The sequence below is a fragment of the Eumetopias jubatus genome, unplaced genomic scaffold (genome assembly GCF_037043125.1).
Source record: "Eumetopias jubatus isolate StellerSeaLion01/CBP00866 unplaced genomic scaffold, mEumJub1_p1.0 scaffold_8, whole genome shotgun sequence".
NCBI classification, from domain to species: domain Eukaryota; kingdom Metazoa; phylum Chordata; class Mammalia; order Carnivora; family Otariidae; genus Eumetopias; species Eumetopias jubatus.
In genome coordinates, this window is record NW_028274814.1 from 15,002,030 (window position 1) to 15,017,628 (window position 15,599).

Here is a 15,599-nt window from a genome sequence, read left to right on the forward strand (position 1 = left end):
TAACAGACCCCATTTCTGTGTCAGCTCCCACCAGTAAGGCTTTAATACTCAGCGTGTGATGAGAGATGAAACCAAGTGTGAACAACTTTCAGGTCCCATGAGTAGGCTGACTGTTAAAGCTGTCAGGTTCAATTGCATCATTCCACATTATTCAATGCCCCAAACTGCTCCCTAATTGTTAGGAGCTTAACGTATTCAAAACCATTGTTTAGGCTAATGCTGAAATGCCCCACAATTGAGTTTCTATAAAGTAGTGGGAGGGATTAAATTGTTGTTAAACCATCAATGAACACTCATGATTGGACAACAGGACTGTACAGAATAACCAACCAATCCTAAGCAGGTTTCCTAATTGGTTAATACCTAATCAATATATCACCCATCTTTGGCAGAAAAAATTAAGCCCCCTAGGACCAAAGTAGCTATTGAAATAATTTAAGAACTGGAAAGACCTCAGTCAACAGCTGAACCTAAAATGGCTAAATTTCATCTATTTATGTTAACATGGAATTATATATTTTAACAGAAAAAATTTTAATACTATTTTTAGTAAGGGAAGTGCTTCTGTACAATTTATCTCACTGGTAAACAGGCTGTTTATGTAACAGCTGAAACTAAGAGTCCTATAATAATTTTAACATCAGTATAATAACCATTAAATCCAAAGTACTTTATGGTCTACAAAGTACTTATTCTCATTTGAACTTCGTAACATACGGGTCCTCACAGCAGGTAGGACAGGTATTTAAAGTACTTGATTTTACACACACAATAAGCTGACACCCACAAATGAAAAGATCTGCTCAGTCACACTAGTGAGTAGCAATGCTCCTGGAAAACAAGATTTCTGACTCAAATTTCTGCTATTTGGCACTGTGCACACAAATGGACACAGTAAAATTGCTAACAATGTTTTTCAAAGAGATACTTCTTGACACACAGACACATCATTGGGAAATTCATTTTTATCGTAACGATTAGTAAACCAGAGACCAGACTCCAGTCATACTGCCTTGTTTCCAAACTTAGTTCCACCACTTACTTACTAGACATGTGATGTTACATAGTTACTTAACCTCTTGATCACCCAATAGTAAGGGACATTACAAAGCACTCATACAAAACTTATTTTGCTCAGAATGTTAACATCCTTAAAATTACAAGTCATTATGAAATTATTTAAAACATAAAAGATGAAACTTTTCATTCTGACCAATCAAGTCAGAGATCCTCTCAAGTCAGGTCTATCTGCCTGGGAAACTGAACCGTTTCCTCAAACAGAATGAAAGTACAGACATTATCTGAAAGGAAATTGAGGACTACTACATCTAAGACAACTCCCTACACACACACACACACACACACACACAGACACACACACACACACACACACACGAAATTTATACTGGAAGATGAAGTAGTCAAAGCTGACTGAAGTAAAAGTCTCACAGAAATGTGCAAAACATTATTCATCAAATTAACTATACATTAAAAATACTTAAAACACCTGTAATTACTAAATATCACATAAATAAACCTTGAAAGTTCCTTCATTTAAATTACTTTTAAATTTATTTTTTATAATAGTAACAGAGTAGACAAGGAACCAGATTATCTACATGAAGACGGTGCCCAAAAGCAAAACCCAGAATGCAGAAAATAATGTAATACAACCATTTTTCATTACTTTCAGTTTTAAATTCCTTTAGTGAGGGAATCATCCTTCAAACAAAAGCACCTGAATCTTCCCAAAAGACAAACAGAATGAATGCAGAACTAGGAGACAGAGTGGAATTGGAAAGGCAAAATGAAAAATTAATGATACACCTACAGAAACTAATTTATACCTCTACTCATGACACAAGGGCAGAGCACATCATTTTTAAAAAAAGAAATCACATGGACAGTAGTTCTCTCTTCTAATAATGTTAAGAAACTATTAACTACATTGCTGTTATCTGTGAAAGAATAATTATTCTAAAAAAATATATCAAATAAAAGGGTTTAACACTGAAGAACATAAAACAACTAAGTTATCAAACATTTTTTCAAGGTTTTTTCTAATTAGAGCTGCTATGCATCAATTTTTTTCCTACAATTTTACAAGTGTCTCCTCCCCCCCCCCCGCCCCACTAAGAGCACAATTCTGTTCTCAGTTTTTAATTTCTATTAAGCTCTTCCTGATCTTACCTCCCTGACCACTTTCCAGGGAACAATTCTTAAGATAGCAAATAAGTCCAACAAGAGGCCTGTCTATCTTACTTAAAAAACCAAGGCCAGAAAGATCAAGAATGACCTCTGGATTTTCATCCTGCTGGCACCAAGCCAGTCACAAAAAACTACTACTTTCATTAAGTTTTTTGGGGGAAAGTAAGGGAGACAAAACATTATTCAAATTTAACATTTCCATTCTCTGATTTATATTTTTTAAATATTTGCTTGCTGGTGTGATGGTTTTCTTAATAATTGTAACAAGATGTCTATAATTACACTTTAAATATTGGTAATTTTAATTAACCCATTTATAGCATTGCTAATCAACTACCTATAAAGGAACCCTAAATAAGAGACTACCATTTCATTATCTAAACACAATGACTTGTGCAATTTGAAAATAAACAGAGCCTATATGAAAGTTAAACAGAAATAAACTTGTCATTTTGAAGAGAAGATTCAATTACCAAGTACATCACAATTTTAAGAATCCTATCTAAACATTCAATTTATTCTAAATATTTTTGTATCGTTTCCCTCACACATTGCCTAGAAAATTCACATTTTGCACATTCAATACCAATACTATTGTCTCAGGCAGCTAAATTGAAGTAGTTCTGCACTCAGTTCAACTGAGAGGTCAATGTGCCTCAGTTGCCTGGAGACTGATGGTTGCTACAGCAGCACCAGATAAGCCAGGCTAAATAAGCTTCAGCTTGAAGGCAGAAAGCATTTACTGCTAGACAGAATCATAGATGCAGTTGTCTCAGCATGCAGCATTTGAGTCTAACTAGATGATCATATTTATAAGAGACCCATCTTACTGAAACATGGAAAGAGGATAAACAGTAAGGATTTTAATTGGACTGAATCCTGGATTACTTGCAACTATGATTTCTTTGTTCTTCAGTTGAGTCATATGTTAAGTGGAATTTTCCCTCTAGCTATAAATTTCTCTTTACCACCACTTCCCCCATCTACCTCCCTAATGCCAACCCCCAAAACCACAAACATCATGAAGGAGAAGAAATGAGATTTTTGCTTAATTCAGCCTGGAATTAACCAGAGAGTAATTAAAACAGACTTTTAAAAAGAAAGAAAAGAAAAATGCACACTGAAAATGTTCATGTGAGACTTTGTCCAAGGATAGAAAGCTATCAACAGCATATGGCTACATTTAATTAAAAGAGATGAAACTATTTACAAGAACCATTCTCTCATTTATCCTTTCACCCTCTCTAACCCCACACCCCTGGTATGCTGGCTACCTCACCAAGGCTAGTGAAATGAGCTACAAAAAACTCTCCTAAATTAGTCAAACTCCCCTTATTCAGGCTGGGAGGTTCACCACATAGTTAACTTTCATTTTCAAACGTGATACCACTAATCATGCCATTGGTTTTCTATGCCGAACTGTTTGTTGTTTATTCTAATACCTGACCTGATTGTAATGGTGCCTGCTTGCCCTGCACCACTGCATACTTTAAAAATAACTAATGCTGCGCTCTGATGTACAGCTTACAGAAAATACTAAAAAGTGTGTATATATTCTAAAGGCCTGTACAACGAAAATTATGAACATATAGCATAAAGCATAAACTTACAGCAACTTACAATCTACTTAACTAATTGTGTGTAATTAGACATTTGTCTTTGTTATAAATTTCTCCTGGGGCACCTGAGTGGCTAAGCGTCTGACTCTGGATTTCGGCGCAGGTCATGATCTCATGGGTAGTGAGATCGAGCCCCGCGACAGGCTCTGTGCTCAGTGCGGAGTTTGCCTCTTTCCCTCCCCCTGCTTGCATGCTCTCTCTCTCTCACTCTCGCTCTCTCTCTCTCTCAAATAAATAAATAAATAAATGAAATCTTAAAAAATTTCTCCAAACACTAAGAGGCTTATTAATAGAGCTTTGGATAAAACTGAAGTAAAATTATAAAGAATTCTAAACAAATAAAAAATATATACTTAAGGAATTTTAAATTATTACCTTTGGCAAAGTGTGTGTATGTATGTGCGTGTGTTTGCAGCTTTGCCTACTTACTGTCCTATTTGTATAATGCAAGATTATGATTTTTCAGATTTGACTCTTGCTTTGAAAGGATTCCTGAAGACTAGTAACTTTATAGATCTAAAGTAAAGGAAAGGGATAAACGCACAATCACCAACACAGTCACTTATTTACAATATTTATGTACATTCTTTGTCTCCCACTAGGAGGAAAACAATACAGTACTTGTCAATCACTCTTTATCCCATCATTCTCTTATACCGGTTTTTGAAAATTTAGACAGCAGATAATAATATATTATTTCTGTGATTTTTAAAATTATAAAAGGAATGTTTTGGACAAAAGTCCAAAATTGGATCATACTTTCTAAGTCCTACTTCTTTTTTTTTACTTTTAAAGATTTTATTTTTAAGTAATTTCTATACCCAACTTGAGGCTCAAACCCACAACCCTGAGATCAAGAGTCACATGCTCTACCGACTGAGCCAACCAGTCACCCCACTAAGTCCTACTTTTCAAAAAGAATAAAAGTTCACAGCAAATTATTAATTTACAACATTAGGACAAAATCAGAAACTCAGAAACTGAAAAAGATAAGTTAATGACAATGTATTCCTTTATCCTCTCTCATGCATATCATGTAAAAATGTCTATTATTTCCACTAATATGTCACAACAGATGGAGGTATTTTATAAATTCCTATAGGAAGCCCTATTTGATTTCTTTCTTCTCCAGTCAAACTCACTTTCAAAATGACAAATCCACCTATAGGTTACTTTATAGCATTGTAATAATTTACCTGAGTTGTAGCAACAGCAGGGGCTGCAGAGGATGCGGCTGATGGGGAGAGAGCTCCCACTTGTTGCAAATGCCCCGAAGACTGCTGAGGTAAATGAGAACTGGAGACAGGAGTACTAGATCCTGAGCCAGATACTACATTTGGAAAGGATACTGCTACATCATTGCTGTTATAAATACCTGCAAGAAAACAAAATTATTTAAAGATTTTATAACTTAGCCGCCAAATTTGTCATAGACACATAAATAATCATTAAGTTAGAAGACCCACATTTCTTCCTGATCTCTCCCCTCAATGATAAATTTTATTGGTGGTCATAAATAATGTATCAATAACTAAATGACTAAACACTGACTCATCACAAAACACTTGTTTAAAAGAACCTAAGTCATTTTTTGTAACAAAAATAGCTTTGCCAATAGACTAGGATCACATCAAGAAGTGCCTTGTAAAAAGTAACAGAGTTTTAGGAATTCCTGAAGGCAAAGAAATATTTCTTAAACGGGAGAATGAAGCAACTAGAGTTGTGTAAAAATCACCTGGTAAGCTTTTCAAAACGCAGCTACTACAGCCCCAGAACTCATGATTAAGAAGGTCTGAAATGGGAAGAGACGGTTTCAGAAAGGTCACCCAGGTTACAATACACTACACTTGAGATTCAAAGACCAGTAAGTGGATTCTAGAGCTATTCCAAAGGTAAAATGAACAGACTTTGTGGCTGAATGGGGAGGGTGAGGAGGGCAGGGATGGAGGGGGACAGGGGATTAAGAGACAGTGACAACGCGGCCCACTAGATGGTGGTAACACTCACCACCAGGGACTCAGGGAGAGACGAGGGAAGGCCTGAAAGTATTTTCAGAGGCACCATGGAGCTACAAGCCAGAAAGAAAGGGAGAAGAGAGTGAAATAATTCACTCTGAAAAGTGGATGGGAAGAGGAAGGACAGAGGTGATGAATAAAAGTGAAGAAGAAAGAGGAGTAACCAAAAAAAAAAAAAGTGTGTAGGTTGGTTGGTTGTTTTCTGTAAAGATGGGAGATCACATTCATATGTTCCACAGAGGAGAAGCTCTTTGAGGTTAAAAGTGAGAGATGGGAAGATCTACAGACCAGCAGGGTTCTCAATCAGGGATGATCCTGCTCCACAGAGACATGTGACAATGTCTGAAGACATTTTTAGTCATCAAAACTAGGGGGTACTACTGACATACAGCAGTGGAAACCTGGGATGATGTTAAACATCTTAAAACGCACATGACAGCTCCTCACAACTAAGAATTATCTGGCTCACAGTGTCAACAGTGTGGAGGCTGAGAAATCCTGATATAAACCAAGGCTCCTCAGAGGGTGGGAGACAGTAAGATCCTAAGAACTCAACACTGTAACAAGAGGAAAGCAAGAAAAAAATGAACCTAAGTGGGTTGCAATAAAAAAAAGTATTAAAAAAATTTGAGAAACCATAACCCTTGAAGGCAACAATTATTTACATTAATAGTACATTTACTTTGTTCTAAACAACATAAATGTTATTGATTCATAATAAATAAAATCACCCATAATCTTCAAACAAGGAAATAAAGGAATTGGGACATTTTTAAAGGCCTTACAACTATAATTGAGGGTCCTAAGATCCTTTTTATATCTACAATTTCTCCAGAAAAAAAGATAATTTATTCATTCAACAAATGCATCCATTCCGCAAACATCTGAGAGCTCACTGTTTGCCAGACATTATTCTAAGCCTTGGAGATACAAAGCCATTCAAGATATGTGGTCTCTGCCTTCAAGAAGCTTAGTGGAAAAAAGAGACTATTACAAAAGACTGTGAAGAGTGCTATGATAGAGACATCCTTAGGGGCTCCGAGCACATAAAAAGGGGTATCTAACCCAGACCTGGGGTGAGAGGATGAGGGTCAAAAAAACTTACTGGAAGAGATGGATGCCTTTAAAGCTAATTTCTAAAGGAGCTGTAGAACTGAGGTGAAAGGGGGTTTGAGGAAGAAATATAACAACGTGTAAGTACCATCTGTAGCTTACACAAGAAATGAGGCTAAAAAATAAGCAGGAATCAGATCAAGAACATTGAAAGCCAAAACATTAAAAATTTAGAGACAACAGGAAGCCACTGAAGGATTGTAAACAGAAGCCTGGTGTGATCAGATGGATGTTTAAGCAAGACAAGGCTGAGACTAAATTGGGAAGGGGCTTTATTAGAGACTGAGAAAGCTGTTGAAGGGTTGCTACAATAATACTGATGAATAAAAATAGAGATTAAACTAAAGTAATAGTAGTCAAGGGATATTCTAAAAGCAAAGTTCATAGGACTGGTAACTAATAGGACCTGAAGAATAAATAAGAAAGAAGAGTCAAGGATGACTCTTAAGTACCAGTAAGTGGGAGTGGTGATACCACTCACTGAAGCAGGAATAGCACCTGGGAGCATCTAGTATTTGGTCACTATATGTAGTATAGTTACTGAAGTGGCCCCTGTAAATATACATACTAGCGTAACAGGCCAATGAGGCAAACATTACGCCCATTTCACACAAGAGCAAACAGAAGTTTGAAGAACTAATTTGCTTAGTGACCTAGTAGATGGTGGAATCAGGATTCATATTCACAGCTACTGAAACCACTTCCTAACGCAAGTGTGAAGTTCAGGTTAATCATCATGGCCTTTGAGATGCCTGTGGAACACAGAACTCCTATATAGTCTAGAACAGAACAGGATCAGCCTGAAGCTCAGCAGAAAACTCAGGTGTGGAGCTACAAATCCAGGAGTCAGAAGAATAGTAAAGTTAGTGTACATAAACATGAAAACTCAAAAAGGCTTTCTGTTGGCCTGCCCTGTGTTTGAAATCCTAAATTAGTTCATATTTCAAAACACTGAAACTTCACATTTTTAAAAAAGTTAATTTAGAAATATATTTTAAAGATTTATTTCTTTGAGAGACAGAGCTCACGTGTGCAAGAGCTGGGGGAGCAGAGAGAGAGAGAGAGAGAATCTAAAGCAGACTCCCTGCTGAGCGCGCTGAGTGGGGAGCCCAATGTGGGGCTCAATCTCATGACCCTGAGATCAAGAGTCAGACAGTTAACCGACTGAGCCACCCAGGTGCCCCAAAACTTCACATTTAAAAGTGAATTCTAAAAATAAATAAATAAATGTGAATTCTAGGGGCGCCTGGGTGGCTCAGTCGGTTAAGCGTCTGCCTTCGGCTCAGGTCATAATCCCAGGGTGCTGGGATCAAGCCCCACGTCAGGCTTCCTGCTCAGCGGGAGCCTGCTTCTCCCTCTCCTCCCTATGTGTGCTCTCACTATCTCTGTCACTATCTGTCTCTCTCAAATAAACAAATAAAATCTAAAAAAAAAAAAAAAAGTGAATTCTAATTTGTCCTGAAAAACAGAAGCTCTGTCAATACTGGATACTATATTCTGAAATAGCAACAATATGCTGGAGCTTTGGCCACGGCACAGATTCTTTAATCCCCCAGAGTCCTGTCTTTCCTTATTCTTCACCTCTTCTCTGATTTATGTTACCTATCTGGCCCCTGTAAATATGTGATTTACAACTCCTGATGCAGAAGCTAGTCAAAGCCAAGAAATGGTAAAATAAGATCACCTAGGGAAAGTTTTCAGCATGATCAAGAGGACCAAAGACAGAATCCTACAGAATGTTACCACTTAAAAACAAAGACCACAAAGAACAAAATAAGAAAACTTAAGAGAATCTCAGAAACCACTTAGAGAATTTCAAAAGAACAGGTCAAATAATTCCATTGGTCATTTAAGGTCAGGACACAAAAGGGAAGTCACTAAATGAGACAATGAATCTTGGCAAGATGAACTCATTTAAGAAGTTTGGCTGAGAAGGAAAGAAAAGAGACAGCATGTAAATGAAGCAAGTATTTATAAACCTTATATTCCAAATAATGGACATATACCTGAGAAAAATTTTTTAAAAAGTTCATTACCTCATTCAATAAATATTTATTGAGGTTCTTATAAAAAAAAAAAGTCACTGAAGATATCAAAGAAGGGAATTCTGCCTTCAAAGAAGCAAAAGTCTCACAGCAGAGCTAATTAAGTATTCATAAGCTACTATGATACAGGAGGGAAATACTGGTAAGGACATGTGATATGAAGGACAGCTGAAGTTCAGAGGAAGAGACTGGGGTGGAGGAGTTCCAGAGAGCAACACTTGAACTCAGCTTTTGCAGCAAAGTACCTTAAAAGGTAGAATAATCTAATAATCTAATTCTTTAATGGTGGAGAGCATACATGGAATCTCCAACTCTTAAAACTAAAAGTTAGCTGGAAACAGCATGCTTGGGCGTGGGGGGGAGCCAGCACAAGTTTTTGACTGAGACAAAAATCTTGGCTCTCCCAACTATGTGATCTTAATCAAATTACTTAAGCTTTCTGAGGTTCCATATTGTTCTTCTCTATAAAAGCAAGTAATAGCTACCTTAAAGGCTTTTATTTGAGAACATCCATGTAAAGGCTCTACCAGTGGTGCCTAATACACAGTAAGTTTCCATTACGGCAGCCATTGCTACTTCAGAGTTATTACTCTAATTAAAGTTTTATCTTTAAGTCAGGAATGTATAGTATTACAATTATCAGGTCCTCTAATGTCACTAATACTCTTTCAAAACTGAAAATACCATTGCCACATGTAATAATATATATAAAAGTGTAATACTGAAAAGCAAAAAAACTGTGGTGAATGAGGACCCCTGATGTCTAAACTTACATCTGTTTTTATATTGCATTTGAGCGTGAACAGGAAACTACACAGCTAAATGTGCAATGTGGTGATCATACTCTGAACTGTGTCTGGAACTCAGGTTATTACTATAAATAGAACAAATAAAATTTTCTTTTCCTATCAAGGCAGGGCAGTATAAATATCTAAATCTTTTTTGAAGATGACAATCACTGAATCTCCTAAATTCCCTCATACTTTAGGGTATGATTGGTGCAGCATGAAAAAATAGTTTAGTAAGATCTCTAGATCTTTATTTAAAAGGTAAATAATCCTCCTTAGATTGTTCTGTACCTGCTTTCTATTTCACTTACTCTATTTCCATCTTCCACAAGTTATATGTTACCTTAATCCAAATCAAGGTGCCATTCATTGAATTAAATAGAACTGAATCCTGCAATGCATAAACTCTAAGAAAATCCCTGAAATTCATCTGTTCAGGACAGAGGGTAAAAACAACGATACGGAATGATACAGAGGGTGGCCATGATGTACTGGTTCATCCATCCATCCATCCGATATTTACCGTGTGTTTACTAGAAGATGGGCACTATGCTAGGAGCAAGGAAAAAAAGTGGGGAACAAGACAGACAACATCTCTGCTCTCCAAGAATTTACAAGTTAATTAGGGAAGCAAACATTTAAAACAAACACATAACTATAAATTGTGACAAGTGCTATGACTGAAGACAAAGAGTACCGTAAGTGACAAATCAGGAAGCAGAAAATATCTGTCTGGGGAAAAAAAAAATGATCCTTAAGCCAAGACCTAAAGTTTAGACAGGTAGGTGTTAAGTGAAAAGAGTAAAGTAGAAAAGCTTGTTCAAAAAACAATGAAAATAGTAAAGAAAAAATAGGTAATATGGGTAAAGCATAGTGCAGAGAGTGGTAGAACCAAGTGGAGAAGGGAAGGAACAGACCTCACAGGAACCTGCAAGCCACGGAGAGGTGTTTAAAATTTATACTAAGATCAACGGCAAGACACCAAAGGCAAATACAGCATGACAGGTTTTTAGAAGGTCATCCCTGTAACTGCTACATCATAAATGAATTGAAAAGAGGAAGAAGGGAAACACAAAGGTCATTTAGAAGGCTATTCCACAATCTAGGTGAAAGATTATGTCCCTCAAGACCAAGGCTGTGGTGTTATGGACAAGCTTGAAGTGCATCTAGAAGTCAGATGAACCCAACTTGATGATGATAAGCTACATTTGGTAGATAAAGAAAATATTATGAATGAATTGGGTAGTGATTAGAAGTGCCATTTACTGAGGTGGTGAAAACTGGAACAGAAAGAGTGCATTTTTGCTTGTAAAAGAGAAAAACGTTGGTCTAGGACTAAGTCCTGAAGACCCCCAACATTTCAAGGATGGTTAGTGTGGAAGAAGAATCTGCAAAGAAAATTGAGATCAGTGAGGTAAGAAGAAAACCAGTGCAGTGTCAACAAAGCAGAGAAAAGAATCTCAAGAAAAACAGGGCATATCAACTGCATCAAATGATGCTGAAAGCCTAGTTAAGACAGAATGAAAATGCCCACTGGATTTGGAAACATGGAGACAAATGGTGATTTTAGGAAGAACGGTAGAGGGTAGGCAGAGCCAAGAAACATTGTGGAGACCTAAGCTTTTATTAGTGTGCCATGGCAATTACATAAAAACAATACACTAGACAGAAGTATACATGACCAACAACATAAATGTTAGTGGTCACCAACCAGAGTTCCTGCTTCCCAATTTCAAACTGCCTGGGAGGCCACATCAGTACTACATCAAGTTGTTCGTCTGCCTTCGGCTCAGGTCATGATCCCAGGGTCCTGGGATCGACCCTGCATCGGGCTCCCTGCTCAGCGGGAAGCCTGCCTCTCCCTCTCCCCCTACTTGTGTTACTGCTGTCGCTATCTCTCTGTGAAATAAATAAATAAAATCTTAAAAAAAAAAAAAAAAAGAATTTCTAAGCCACAGCCTTGCCTTCAGATAGGTTTTGGGTTTGAATTTACATATGTGCCTGGTCTGATAAATCCCAAGAAGGGATATATCCTTAACCCACGCTATAAAATGAGTTCACAATCCAAAATTGGAAAACACAGAAGAAAACGATCCCTTTCATCACAAATTAGCAGACACAAACATTATTTCCCAGAACCTTAGAAAATAGAGCAAATAAAGTTTATGAGATAAATGTTTTAAATGATTAAGAACCTAAGCAGAGGAATCAAAAGTGTAAGAAAGAAACAACAGTCTATATAAAAAAGAGGAACCTAGCATATCCCCTGCTGTGATAGAATTCTAGTGAGGTCCACCCTCCAAACCCAAGGTTCCCTTCCCCTGATTATTCAAACACTAATCAAGGTACTAGTGTGAAGAAACTTGGCAGATTGAATTAAGGTACTGATTAGCTGACCTTAAAATAGGTAGAATATCTTGGATTATGTAGGTAGGCCCAGTGTAATCACATGAACCCATAAAAACAGAAGACGAAGGGCAAGAGTCAGTGAGAGAGGTAACAGATGAGAAAACAAGAGAGATCCAACAGAAGGGGAAGTCAGAGACTCTTAAGTGTGCAAAGGATTCAACTCACCTTTGCTAGCTCTAAGGTGTAGGGACATGTGAAAGGATGGGATAGAAGCCTCAAGGAGCTAAGGGAAGGCCTCAGCTGTCAGCCAGAAAGGAAATGATGACCTCAGTCTTGCAACTGCAAGGAACAACCTGAGTTCTGCCAACAACCTAAAAGAGCTTGGAAGGGAATTAATCCCAAGAGTCTCCTAATAGTAAGAGCTCAGGGAGCCAACACCTTGGTTTTAGCCTGGTGAGACTCTAAGCAGAGAAACCAGTTAACCCAACCAGACTTCTGACTGTGTGCTAATAAATCTGAGTGCTTTTAAGTTGCTAATTTTGTGTTAATTTGTTATGGCAGCAATAGAAAACTAATATATTTGTAATGCCAGAAAAAAAGGAAGTGTTCAAAGAATAACGGGGATATGTCAAAAGGACACAGTGCCAGCTTAAAGGGGCTCCTACTAGCTAACCTGTGAACAACCCAAGTATCACAATAAATACATCATAACCCATACAAATCTGTAAGTCCATAATGATAGAAACTGAAAGTCTCATGAGGAATGGGATATTTATATAGTCTCACAGTTAATTCCACAATACACATACTAATTATAAAGGGGAAAAGAAAACCTTTTCATGAGAAAGGCCTGATTATGTGCCATCTGATACATGCATTGGAAAGATCATGTATATGATACCCTGCTCCAAGAAAACATAACATAACCCTAATAATGAGAAAAAAATTTAACCAAGTCCAGAAATAACACCCTATTAAATTTTGAGACAACTGTCAAAATTTGAACAGCATCTGAAGAGTAGATGGTAGTAACATGGTGATGTTAATTTCCTATTTTTGATCATCATACTGTGATTTTATAGGAAAATGTCCTTGTTTGTAAAGACTACTTAAGTGTTCAGGGCTGAAAATGTCCTAGTTTGTAAAGACTACTTAAGTGTTCTCTATCTGCAACTTAGTCTCAAATGGTTTAGGCAGATACAGTTCTCTATACTCTAAGTTTAAGACTGTTTCAAAATAAAAATATTTTTAAATATGAGAAAAGGGCTACATGTTCTTAAAAACAAGAAAGAAAAAGAAAAACAAAACCAGACCAGGTCCATTTCAGAAAGGAACACAAAGAATTCCAATAAGTGAAAAACATGGGGCTCTTGGGTGGCTCAGTCATTAAGCATCTGCCTCCGGCTCAGATCATGGTCCCAAGGTCCTGGGATCGAGCCCCACATCGGGCTCCCTGCTCAGCAGGGAGCCTGCTTCTCCCTCTCCCACTCCCCCTGCTCGTGTTCCCTCTCTCACTGTGTCTCTGTCAAATAAATAAAATCTTAAAGAAAAACAAAAAACTGAAAAACACGTTCACTAAAAATCTTTACTCTTTAGGCAGGGAAAACGATAAATTAATAGGGAGCTAAAGAAATGATGAGTGAACACAAAAAGATCAAATAAATTACCCAGATATAGCACATAGAAATTAAGAAATGGAAATTATAGGGCGCCTGGGTGGCTCAGTTGGTTAAGCGTCTGCCTTCAGCTCAGGTCATGATCCCGGGTCCTGGGATCGAGTCCCGCATCGGGCTCCCTGCTCCTTGGGAGCCTGCTTCTCCCTCTGTTTCTCTCTCTCTCTCTCCCTCTCCCTCTGTCTCTCATGAATAAATAAAATAAATAAAATATTAAAAAAAAAGGAAAAAGAAATGGAAATTATAAAAAGAAAGATTAAGGGACATGAAGGACAGAATGAAAGTCCAAATATGTCTAACAAAAATCACTGAAGAACAGAAAGAATAGGAAGAATCAATATTTTAAAATATGTCCAGAATTGATGAAGGACATGAATTCTCTCAATCAGGAAGCAAAGAGGTCCTAAGAAGAATAAAAATCACAACTAGACATATCACCCAAAACAAAGAGAAAATCTTAAATGAGTGGAGGCAGAACAGTTCGAGGGGTAGGTACATGAATAGGAACGTGGGATTAAAGGAAGGTTTGGGTTCTTCTGTGCTTTTTCAAGAGGAGAGACACTAGAGTATGTTTAGATGTAGATGAGCAAAGAAAAGTGATGGTGAGGGGATAAGGCAACTAAAATGACAAGGTCTGTGAGAGGGCACAGAAGGGTGAGATCCACAGTACAAGACTAGCCCTGGACTGCAAGCAGGACTAGAGATAAAGAAAAGAGGATGGATACAAACCAAGCAGGTCTGCAGAATTGGGTGATGAAAAGATGAAATTTTCACAGGCAGTAAAAGTTTAAAAAAATAAACACTCATAGCGAAAAGTAAGAGACTTTCTTAGAGATGTATATTAACATTGCCAAGCAATTTAAATGTCAGTCAAGGCTAGTATCATGAATCTATAATGATACGAATGTGTACATGGTGTGAATTTTTTTCTCTAGAAACACTTAGCTCAGATGAAGTATAGAAATATAGATGGTCAGGTTAATGAAGGAGAAGAAATGAGACTTACCTAAAATATCAATCATAAGCCTAGATGACAAACATCATCAAGTTCATTACACAATGATTTCCCCCCCCCGTTTCTTAAGGAAATTAAAAGGAAGGTTTAGTAGGAAAAAACTGCCAATTAAAATGAAGAATATAATCTTATTAGGTGTGGCAGCTATTAAAACAATTTGCCATTCATCATTAAAGGTCTTCTATGATTTAAATAAGAACATGTAATGACCACAATCAAAAAATGAAGAAAAAAACCACTCTCAAACCTATTATTTTAACATAACCACCATGATAATTTGTCTAACGTTTTATCCTGCAATTATTCATTTATATTTCTGACTCTTCCAATAGAATCTGAGCACCATGAAAACAGAATATAAGAAATTGATAATCCTTTGAACCATGTATGTATTATTTTAGGTATTATATACTTTGTTGTTCTGGGTTTGGTGTCAGGGAAAATGTATCACAGATATATTTCCAAGTTGCTAGGTAAGCTACCTAAATATCATTTGATAATTGAATCCAGGAGATGCTACAGGAAATAGGTGTAGGGGCACCTAAGTGGCTCAGTTGGTTAAGCAACTGCCTTCGGCTCAGGTCATGATCCCAGGGTCCTGGGATCGAGCCCCGCATCGGGCTCCCTGCTTAGCGGGAAGCCTGCTTCTCCCTCTCCCACTCCTCCTGCTTGTGTTCCCTCTCTCGTTGTCTCTGTCAAATAAATAAATAAAATCTTAAAAAAAAAATACAACTGTAATCTTTATATTTCCACTACTTCCAATTTTTTTTTTTG

At 37.2% G+C, this 15,599-nt stretch overlaps 1 protein-coding gene across 10 annotated transcripts in view; it reads right to left on the reverse strand.

Annotated features, from left to right (window-relative positions):
- MLLT10 (MLLT10 histone lysine methyltransferase DOT1L cofactor) overlaps nucleotides 1-15,599 on the reverse strand; it is a 217,726-nt gene that overhangs the window by 23,445 nt on the left and 178,682 nt on the right. For all 10 annotated transcript variants that reach the window (XM_028114111.2, XM_028114114.2, XM_028114117.2 and 7 more), the window contains one exon: nucleotides 5,024-5,202. In XM_028114111.2, coding sequence (XP_027969912.1) covers nucleotides 5,024-5,202 — 179 coding nt within the window. The remainder of the gene's footprint in view (nucleotides 1-5,023; nucleotides 5,203-15,599) is intronic.